Source organism: Aotus nancymaae, unplaced genomic scaffold, assembly GCF_030222135.1.
Source record: "Aotus nancymaae isolate 86718 unplaced genomic scaffold, 86718_ANA_hifiasm-v0.15.2.pri h1tg000041l, whole genome shotgun sequence".
In the NCBI taxonomy this organism is placed as follows: domain Eukaryota; kingdom Metazoa; phylum Chordata; class Mammalia; order Primates; family Aotidae; genus Aotus; species Aotus nancymaae.
The window spans coordinates 12,098,619-12,109,847 of NW_026988455.1; the positions used below are offsets into that span (position 1 = coordinate 12,098,619).

At 40.3% G+C, this 11,229-nt stretch overlaps 1 protein-coding gene and 1 long non-coding RNA gene across 2 annotated transcripts in view; one reads left to right on the top strand and one right to left on the bottom strand.

Annotated features, from left to right (window-relative positions):
• CDC37L1 (cell division cycle 37 like 1, HSP90 cochaperone) overlaps window positions 1-7,530 on the bottom strand; it is a 27,891-nt gene extending 20,361 nt beyond the window's left edge. Inside the window, exons 1-2 of the mRNA XM_012454561.3 lie at window positions 7,202-7,530; window positions 3,468-3,749 (exon numbers count right to left, since the gene is read on the bottom strand). Coding sequence (XP_012309984.1) covers window positions 3,468-3,749; window positions 7,202-7,333 — 414 coding nt within the window. The 5' untranslated portion in view covers window positions 7,334-7,530. The remainder of the gene's footprint in view (window positions 1-3,467; window positions 3,750-7,201) is intronic.
• A 55-nt stretch (window positions 7,531-7,585) lies between these two features.
• On the top strand, window positions 7,586-10,954 carry LOC105718693 (uncharacterized). The gene is made up of 3 exons (XR_001107807.2): window positions 7,586-7,753; window positions 10,253-10,537; window positions 10,644-10,954. It is a non-coding gene; the product is annotated as an uncharacterized LOC105718693 (long non-coding RNA).
• The last annotated feature ends 275 nt before the right edge of the window (window positions 10,955-11,229 follow it).

Here is an 11,229-nt window from a genome sequence, read left to right on the forward strand (position 1 = left end):
AATTCAGGTAATCTTTTTGCCTTGGCCTCCCAATGTGCTCGGATTACAGGCCTGCACCACTGCACCTGGCCCTTTGTTGCATTTCTAATTAACTTCTTAGAAGAGGCCAAACAGTTTGATTCTTAAAGTCAAGTACAAATTTCTATTAAGGAAGTACTTATTTTCATTTAAATAAGTCATAAAATACACCAAGAATAAAGTTTGTATCTAGCTAGAAAAACAGGCAGAAGTTTCTTAGAACATTCTGTGATCACATTTATACTGTTATCATCACTGCCAAAAATGAAAATTGCAAGCTAGATCACTGCCAGTTTACAATCAGGAAGCACTCAAAAGTTGACATAATTCAAAATAGAAGATTTTGTTCTGGCCGGGCACAGTGGCTCACGCCTGTAATCCCAGCACTTTGGGAGGCTGAGGCAGGTGGATCACCTGAGGTCTAGAGTTCATGACCAGCCTGGCCAACATAGTGAAACTCCATCTCTACTAAAAATACAAAAAAATTAGCTAGGCGTGGTGCCAGGCATCTGTAATCCCAGCTACTTGGGAGGCTGAGGCATGAGAATCACTTGAACCCGGGGGGCAGAAATTGCAGTGAGCCGAGATCACGCCATTGCACTCCAGCCTGGGCAACAACAGTAAAACACGGTCTCAAAAAAATAATAATTTTTTTTCTTTATATCGTCTGCCAGTCTACAGTCTATCTACAGTCTAGATAGATCAGCACTGTCCAACAGAAATATAATCCAAGTCACAAATGTAATTTAAATGTAATTTAAAGTTTTCTATTAGCCACATTAAAAAGCAAAAAGAAACAGATGACATTGATACATTATTTTATTTATCCTAACATATCCAACCTATTATCATTTCAACATGTAAGCAATACAAAACAATTATTAATATTTTACTTTTTTTGGTACTAAGTCATTGGAATCTGGTGTGTATTTTACATTTACAGCACATCTCAGTTCAGACTAGCCACATTTCAAGCACTCAATAGCAAATGTGGCTAGTGGCTATCAAGTTGGATAGCATAGACCTAGACCAGTTCTCTCAAGTCTCAAGCTCCCAGACAAAACCAGTGTAGGATTTTGAGCAAATAACTTGAACATAAACATAGTCCTAATTAATTTGTGAGATAAACGTAGGCTATCTTAGAACCTAAGTTTAAAGAAATATTTTCTTTGTGACCACTGTGTTAAAATAGAGACATTAATTTTACAAAACAAGAAATATTATGTTGAACATTCCTTCTGGAAGAAAAAATTACTTTAATAGTTTTGGGATATAAATGCAGAACAGAAAATAACAAGAAGATGCACCCCTTTCAAACAATATATACAGATAAAGCAAATTATTCAGATAAAGAATAATCCTATTGTGAAGGGGGAGAAAAAGTATATATAAATGAGTACAGGCACAGAGAAAGTTCAGAAAGATATGACTTGCTGTTAAAGTACTGATAGGATTAGTGGTGATGTACATTTATCTATGTGTGTTACTGACTGCTGTAGCAGAACTAGAGCTGGTCCAGGGAAAAGCAATTAAGAATGCTCATGAGGGTAGGTGAAAGCCAGGAGCACAATTAACAAGTAGGTTACATGCTAAGAAGTCTAGAAAATGATGGTAAAAGATAAGATTCATTGTGGACTTACACAAAAAAATGAGCAGTCTTTCCCTGAAACTTGAGGGTGAAGTACAAATATAAAGAAATACCACTTTACAAATTAGTAGAAAATGACTGAATTTTATTGCCCCATAGGTTACAGACTAAAGATTTAAATACTTATTTTCTAGGTGCTACATTTCATGCCTTCAAAGGAGTGTGGATTACACACATGAATGTATTTGTTAAAATTTTACACCTTCTTGCAGTAAAACAAAGCCTAAAGCAGTGTAAAAAAAAAAAAAAAAAGAAAGAAAAAAAAGTTACACTTAGGATTTGTGCATCTCAAAGTATGTAAATTTTACCCAAAAATAAAACAAAAAGTAACAATAATATGCAGGAATGTGTGTAGTGGAAGGTACAGATAAAATGAGAATGGCAGAATGATGACAGCTGTTGATGTGGACTGTGGGGTTCATCTGTTTACTTTGTGTATGTTGAAATTTTTCACAAAAAAAAGGTTGAAAATAGGTTTAAAGTCCAAATTCACTCCTAGATGATATATCCATGGGCTAATTAAGAAAAATGAGGAAACCTGAAGGCCTCTTTCTCCCTATTCTCTGATGTTTCAGGCCTAAAGAATACTCACAGTGGATAACATACAAAATATATCTTTGTGGTAAAGCCAAAAGCTTTTAGCGTCTGTGAACTGTGTTTCTTTTAGCCATTATGGGATAGTGAAAAAAATCAACACCAAAATATCTGTACCCATCAGCATGTTCACAGACTTCTTTATAAATGTTTCTCCAAAATAAGGCTTAATATACACTATTTTTCTTTTTTTTTTGAGATGGGTTCTCACTGTTGCCCAGGCTGGAGTACAGTGGCATGATTTCGGCTCACTGCAATCTCCACCTCCCGGCTTCAAGTAATCCTCCTGCCTCAGCCTCCTAAGTAGCGGGGACTACAGGCACACACCACCATGCTCAGCTAATTTTTCTATTTTTTGTAGAGACAGGGTTCCATCACGTTACCCAAACTGGTTTCAAACTCCTGGACTCAAGTGGTCCACCTGCCTTGGCCTCCCAAAATGCTGGAATTACAGGTGTGGACAATTGAGCCTGGCCTATTTTTCAATACATAACATTTTATTCCACATTTAAAACATTCGTTCATGAAGTTATTAGGCTTTGCCTTTTCCCCCCTTTTTAAGCATTTGAAAATCAATCTCTAGAAACTTTAGTTTTCAAATGGAATACTGAGGTATAAAATCCTGATGTCTGAAGAACACGGGATTTTAAAAGCGTAAGCCTTCATTCTTAAAGGCACTTAATAAAGGATATTCAACACTTCTCTTTATCTTATCTCTCATTCCCAGTCAGGAATTTTTCACATTTAACCCACCACTAAGTTATCAAGTCACTCTACTCATTTTTCTAGTTTCTTCATTTATAAAAATAAGGTGACTGAATTAAAGGAACTCTAAAGTAGTGATAATCAATGTAGCAGGTACAAAATATGAGATGTAGAAGAAAATATTTCATAACTGATATATTTTCTTATCCCTTTAAATATCAAATTTTTCTGAATGTTGTTTAATATATGTAATATATGTTGGGCAGTACATTTATATAAATATGTATATGAGACTGGTCAATTAACTGCCTGGAGTCTGCAGTTCTAGAGCAAGAGCTTTGAGACTTTTTGACTTTTATAAACTTTTCAAGTACCTTTCATTAACTGTCAAAATTGGACACTGTTTATGGGATTCTGCTGCTTTGCTACCAAATATGCACAACTGGTTTGCACAAACATGTAAGTTTTTCTTCTTTCATTATGGCTCAATAAAAGGTCATACCTTATTAAAAACATCCTTGCTAATGGCATCCATGCTCCACAGACACATCTTCTCTCTTTGCACCAAAGCCTCTTCTTTCTGTCGCCACTCTTCTTCCCGTTGCCTCAGTTCTGATACTGCTGTTTGTGCTTTGGCATGCTCCTGATCCAAGGACTCAGAATTATGCAGTGCTAAGCTACCAAGTTTCTGTTGAGCTTCAGCGAGATTCCACTTGCACGCTACAGAGCTCTTCACAAACTCTTTCTGCTTTTGGCAAGCCAATTCAATTCCATGGCTATACATCTGGATAAAAACAATATTTGTAAGAAATGAAGAAAGCAATGGATGTTTGTGCAGCACAGTTCAATTTCTTTTTAATTCAAAGGATTTCTGTACAATAATTTGGTACATAGTATATCCTGTGTTCTAGATCTGCAGTCATGTTTTTATATCTTAGTCCTTGTTTCATCAACTAGATTCTAAACTTCTTTGTTAATTTATGCCTATCCCCTGACAACAGCAACAAAAAGCCTGGCAACTATCACAGTGTCTTGCATAAAGCTAGTGCTTAACATTTAATTAATAGTCTTCATAATCCTCAACAAACAGAATAATGAGAATGAAGTTTAAATCTAGTTCACCACCTCAATACTCAACATGCTGACAACCAGACCTTTACAATTTTGTTCTGCAAATTCGTCACTCCAAAAAACCTCCTTTCATCTAGAAGTAATTGTTTCTTGGTTTCTATTTTCTATCTGTATAGTTCCAATCCTTGGAAATTTCTATTTATAATTGATTATATCAGATAGATATCCTTTAACTTATTCCTAATCAAAATAGGCAAAGTTAAATTTCTTTGAAGTGCCAATGGTCTACCATGCTGACTGTACTACTTAGAAGCAGTAGTAATTAGTTTTAATATTTACTTAATTACTACATGTAAAGTACTGTTATACACATTCAATTCCCTATATTCCTTGGCTGTATAAAACAAAAGCTGAAGGTACATTCTTCATGACTTCTTAGTCAAATGTAGATCAACTTCAAACTACTTATTCAGAATAATTTCTCTCCAATCTATTCCCATATCTGATTACTCTTCAAGTCCTGATTTTGGGAGGCTGACGCAGGTAGATCACCTGAGGTCAGGAGTTCGAACCCAGCCCGGCCAACATGGCAAAACCCCGTCTCTACTAAAAATACCAAAAATATTAGCTGGGTGCTGTGGTGGGCGCCTGTAATCCCAGCTACTCAGGAGGCTGAGGCAGGGGAATCACTTGAGCCTGGGAGGCACAGGTTGCAGGGAGGCAGAGGTTGCGGTGAGCCAAGATTGTGCCACTGCACTCTAGTCTGGGTGACAGAGTCAGATTCTGTCTTGGAAAAAAAAAATTAGAAAAAGAAGGAAAGATGACAATATTCCAAGAAAATAATATGGATACACAGAAATATTGTGCATTTTCAAATCATTTGGGAGCAAATATTCTTTTCTCAACTCAAACAATTCTAAAAATAATTTATGTCTAAATTCTCCACAAACTACCCAGACAACATTTGGCCATTTGGGCACACTATCCAACATGTATTCAGGTGATTAAATAAAACATTACATTACATTCTAATCCATGAACATACAGAAGTTTTAGAGGGACATTAAACATGGTCTTCCTTTACATTAATTGGATCTCAGAACTACATATCACATACTACATTAAGGAGTCTAGATCCCCCCATTTGACAAAATTAAGCCAAAGCTGTTTTTTAAATATTATAAAATGTTAATCAAACATTTTATTTTTTCCAAATATTCCAATCTAAAAATTTAAGTCTTAAAGCCAGCAAGACCAATAGGTAGGTTTGTAATAAACACATGAACTTAGAATTAATAATCACTTTGCAAATTTTTTTTGAGACAGAGTTTTGCTCTTGCTGCCCAGGCTGGAGTGCAGTGGCACGATCTTGGCTCACTGCAACCTCTGCCTCCCGGGTTCAAGTGATTCTCCTGCCTTAGCCTCCAGAGTTGCTGGGATTACAGGCACGCTCCACCACATAGGGCTAATTTTGTATTTTTAGTAGAGACGGGGTTTCTCCATCCTGGTCAGGCTGGTCTCAAACTCCCAACCTCAGGTGATTCGCCCACCTTGGCCTCCCAAAGTGCTGGGATTACAGGAGTGAGCGACCACGTGTGGCCCACTATGCAAATTTTAATACCATTTAAAGGTGGTTTCAGAAAAAGTTTTACAGTACTTCACAGGGTAGGCAGTGCAGTAGGTGGGAAGATATACTGGACTAGGAGTCGTAAGTGGGTTCTAGTTTTAACTTGGGCACTATCTAGTTATATGGTCTCTGGGAAATCACTTTTAATGAGAGAGACAAGCTTACTACTCACTTCTAAAATCTCTTCTAGCTAAACGAATTTATAAGCGCACAAGTAAGAAACAGATATTTCTCTAGATTACTTCTGTGATTCAACCACAATGCACTGAAATTCTTCATATGCCTTCAAAATTGACAATGGTACCTGCTGTTCACTCTTTCTTCCCCTTCTCTCCCTAACACATCGTGTGCTTATAATACATTTTGTATATAAAGATGACACTAGTGATCCAAAATTAGAGGGTGACTAACGACGGACCCATCAACTCTCATTCTGTCCTCCTAAAAAAATGTCTTGTAGTTCCCCAGTGACTAGCTGGCCACAGTACAGACTGTGGTTATGAAACAGCATTTTTCTCTGTGTGAAGCCAACTAACCCCGTTAGCTGGGCATAAGATCGATAATCTCATGCTTACTGGCAAACAATTTAACTCATCCTCATTTAACATCTAGCAAAATAAGTTGAGAGGAAAACTCTTAAATCTGTTACACTCTTGGGAACCTCATTTTGCAAGAAGGCGGCAGAACACATATTAGTGTTTAGTCTGTGATCCTCAAATATACATCCAAAACACACATGGATTCGGAGAAAAAAACAGGACAAGGTGATATGAGTATGTATCTCCTAAGATAGGTCCCTGAAAAAAGGCTTAACAGTATATCACATTTGGATACGTTTCAAACGCAGGAAGGCAGGAAAGCTGGACTGAAAACACAAATAAGTATCAGGAACCTAAGAGAAGTCTGAAGGAAAAGGCAAGTATTTGCGTATATATTTTCACTGGAGAATGACGTGAAGCAAAACTAAAAAAACAAAATAGTAAGGCAAAAATAGGCCAATGGGAGAGGTGTACGCCAGCGTCAAAAGCGAGGTTTAAAGAATTTAATCAGTTGTCGATATGGGTGAAATAGGATGTGAAATCTTTGTCAGGACTCAGTGTGATGTTGAACTGCAATCATTCACTGTGCCTATCAACTGTGCACAAGTATGCTAAAGCCTTTAATAGAATAAAGTGCTCGGGGAAAACCTCTCACAAGAGGACAAAGGGTCAATGTTACCGCACGGGCCGCCCCCAATCTGGGTGCTGACAGGAAGGGGAGATTGAGTAACGTCTTCCAAGCGTGAGAAGCAATCAGCCAAGGTGAAAAAAAAGGTGTGTGCGTAGAGGTGGAGGTTGGTAATATATGGCCACCCCGTTCCCCCTCTGAAGATGCTATAAAAGGGGTGGGATGGCATCAGGCATCAGGTCCCCGGCCCCCGGCCCCCAGCAGTGAGGTGGGCGCAAAAAAGACGTAGAAGAGGGTCTGGGAGACGCGGCATTCCAGGGGTTTGGCGAAAGCACAACTCCATCCCTCCGCAGAACGCGGCCCGCTCTCACCTGGGCGCCGCCGCCCGGCAGCTGCGGGCAGCGGGGAGAACTGGGGGACACATCCAAGTCACTCTCTTCCTCAGCCTCACCCTCGGCCCGAGGGAGGCTCCAGGGTCCCGGAGGCGGCCACGGTTGCTCCATGTCCGACTGCCCCGGGTCCTACAACCGCCCCTGGCCCTACAACTGCCACTGCCAACTGACTTGGCGTGAGTGGAACCTGCTGCGCCGAGCCAGAAGCCCTAGCCGGCCGGGGCCGTTACCCAGAATCCCTCTACCGGCCGCGATGCCAATGCACACCCAGCGATAGCCTGGGCCTCGCCACCGGCGGACGGCGGAAGAAATAGTCGGCATGGTACGTCACTTCCTGTTGGGGCGGAGCTGTGGGGGCGCGTCCCTGGACCTGCCTGTAGGGGCTGGATCTGCAATTGTATTCCTGTTTTAAGCACCGTTCTTTGGAGCTTTTCGGCACTGGAGCTTTAACCGCTGATGGCGCTGTGGGTGGAGAAACGTTTGTTAGGTAGTGTTAGATATTGCTATATGGTGTTCCCTACGCCGAAAACGGTGGGTCCTGGCCTCCGGGAGGTACTCAGACCAGGTGTCCACTTTGCATGTTGCTTGAAAATTGCAACTCATTCCTTTACATTGACATTGAAACCAGTGATTCTAAGGCAGAGCTGGGGTGGGTGGAGGAAAATTTTGAATAAGCGGAGCCAGTTTTCCTCTCATTTCTAATTACAAGTAACAACAGAATTCTGAGAAACTTGGTTGGTTGGAGGAGTACACCAAAAATAAAGTACCGGAGCGAGTACGGATTCAAAAAATTAGGATCAGTACCGCTAATAGCGAACGTATAAGGAGGGCTTCCTGTATTCCTACGTATCTTGTTTAAGCCTAAAGATATGTGCTTTCTTTATCCCCTTTTTTTGAGACGAGGAAATAGACCCAACATGCCCGAGATCATACATTTTACGAGGAAGAGGTAGGATCCAGCCTAGGGAGTTTAACTTAAAAACTTGCACGTTTAACAATCAGGTCTTGCTGCGCTACTCATAGAGACCCTAATAAAAACAACACGACGCCATTTTTTGCCATGTATTTAGATTGGCAAATTTGTGAAGTCGCTTAATACTAAATGTATACCAAGACGTAAGGAAATGATGTAAGAATGTCATTCGTGTAACCTTTTGGGAGGAGTGATTTGACAATGTGAAAGGCTTAAGCGGATTTATTCAGCAATTTCACCACCAAGCAAGTATGCAACAGTTATTTTTGCACCAATATCCAAAGATTTATCTACAAAGATTTTTGGCAGCAATTGTGTGTGTGTGTGTGGGGGGCGGGTAAGTAAAAAAAGCATTCTAGTTGTCCATCAATAGAGAAACTTAAATTATAGAATCTTAATACAATGGGAAATTATCTGTTTTTTAAAAAGTAAATTGTAGCAAAATATGCTGATGCAGAAATACCTCCTAAAGGTAGTGAATTTTTAAAAAGCAACTTGCAGAATTAAACACATGTGTGTAAGTATATAGAGAGAGGGGAAGAGAGATCGATCTTATTTGTCTGCATGCAGTGTGTGTGTGTGTGTATGTGTATGTGTGTGTCGAACATTCCTGGAGGGTATACAGGAAACTTAATGAATGATTACCTCTGGTAGGTGAGCCTGGGAAGGAAAGCTTCTGAGGATCTTTCCTTTCCACATTTAGCTTCTCTGTACTGTGTTGTTTGAATATTTTTCCAATTAAAGTATACTATAATAATAACAGTATCAGATTACCATAAAATTAATTAATTACAAATAAAAGCTCAGAATCACTTTTGCACCTAACCCTTTTGAATTTAGGGTTGAAAGTCACAAGAGAGACTGGAAAGGGAGGAAAAAAAAGGAAAACATTTTTATTTTTGCTTCCATGAAGCCATAAAGTGCTTTGAATAGTGCCTAGTGTAAAGAAGCCCTATAGAAACACTGATGCTGTTGTTTTTTCTCATACCTCTTTCACTACTTCTCCTTAGTCTTCTTCCCTTCTAGCTGATCTCTAATTTTAGAGTTCCTCATATTTTGGCCAGTGGGGAGAATCCTGTCTATTCCTGTGGCTTTAAATAACATCTGTGTATCTATAATTCCCAACTTGAAATCCAAGTTCTGACCTTACCCCTGTGCTCCAGACTCATGTCTACCTGCTGATTTGACATCTCTTTTTCAATGGTTCATACACATCTTAAATGTAACACATCCAAACCCTTGATCTCAGCCCCTTCCCCAAACTTCTGTCTTCTCCGTGGCAATCAATGGCATCACCATCCAGTCCAAAACCTAGAATTCAGCCTTAGTTCCTCCCTCTCCTTTACCTCTCATACCTCTCAACAGCAAGTCCCACTGTTTTTACCCCCAAATACACCTTGAATCTATGTACTTCTCTCAAGGTTTACTGCATCCTCCCTAGGCCAGAACACTATGATTGTTTCTAAGAACTACTGTAGTAGTCTTCCTTGCTTCTGTTCCACTCTTGCTCCTCACAATCTCTTCATACTCTTGCCAGAGACATTTTTTAAAAATACACAAATCATATCATGTCTCACCCCTGCTGTATCCATTATATGCTTTCAATGCGAATAACTAAAACCCCAGCTAAAAGAAACCTAAACTCTAAGGACATTTATTGTCTATTTAACAAGAAGAATTATTCCAGGATAGGCTTAGCAGTTCAAAAATGTCATTAAAGATTCAGGTTCAGGCCAGGTGTGGTGGCTTACACCTGTAATCTCAGCATTTTGTGAGGCTAAGGCGGGTGGATCACTTGAGGCCAGGAGTTCAAGACTAGCCTGGCCAACAAGGCAAAGCACCATCTCTACTAAAAATACATAAATTAGCCAGGTGTGGTGGTGTGTGCCTGTAATCCTGGGAGGTGGAGGTTGCAGTGAGCCGAGATCTCACCATTGCACTCCATCTTGGGCGACAGCGTGAGACTGTGTCTCAAACGGAAAAAAAAAAAGATTCAGCTTCTTTCAATCCCTATCCCTCCTCCCTAGCATCCTAAATCTGTTGACTTCCATCTTCAGGCTTGTTACATCATGGTTGCTGGATGGCTGCTACAGCTATGGACATCACATCAAAACATGGCGGAAGCTAAAGCAGGAAGAGAGAGGAGGAGGCAAAACAGCTTTATTCACTTGTGGCTCTCGTGAAGAATAAAGATATTTCTCAAAAGCTTCTAATGAAGTCTTTATATCTTACTGGCGAGAACTGGTTTAAATAAATTATGATTCATTCTCTGGAGCTGGATGCATTGCTACCTAAACAAAACTGGAGTTCTGTTAGCAAAGAGGAAGAGTTTATGGTGTAAGGTAGGCAATCACATTCTCTGCCATAACTGATAAAGTTCCTGTGCAACCTAGTGGCAGCCTAACTCCTGAATGTCAGAATGTAATTTCTTTTCTTTTCTTTTTTTAGATGAAGTCTCACTCTGTCTCCTAGGCTGGAGTGCAGTGGCACGATCTCAGCTCACTGCAACCTCTGCCTCCTGGGTTCAAGCAATTCTCCTACATCAGCCTCCTGAATAGCTGGGATTACAGGTACACGCCACCATATCCAGCTCATTTTTGTATTTTTAGTAGAGCCCGGGTTTCACCCTGTTGACCAGGCCCGTCTTGAACTCCTGACCTCAGGTGATCCATCCACCTCAGCCTCCCAAAGTACTGGGATTACAGGCATGCGCCACCATGCCCGGCCCTGAGTGTCATTTCTTTTTTTTTTTTTTTTCTTTTTTTGAGACAGAGTTTCGCTCATTACCCAGACTGGAGTGCAGTGGTGTGATCTCGGCTCACCGCAACCTCCACCTCCTGGATTCAGGCAATTCTCCTGCCTTAGCCTCCCGAGTAGCTGAGACTACAGGCATGCGCCACCATGCCCAGCTAATTTTTGTATTTTTAGTAGAGATGGGGTTTCACCATGTTGACCAGGATGGTCTCGATCTCTTGACCTCATGATCCACCTGCCTTGGCCTCCCAAAGTGCTGGGATTATAGGCGTAAGCCACC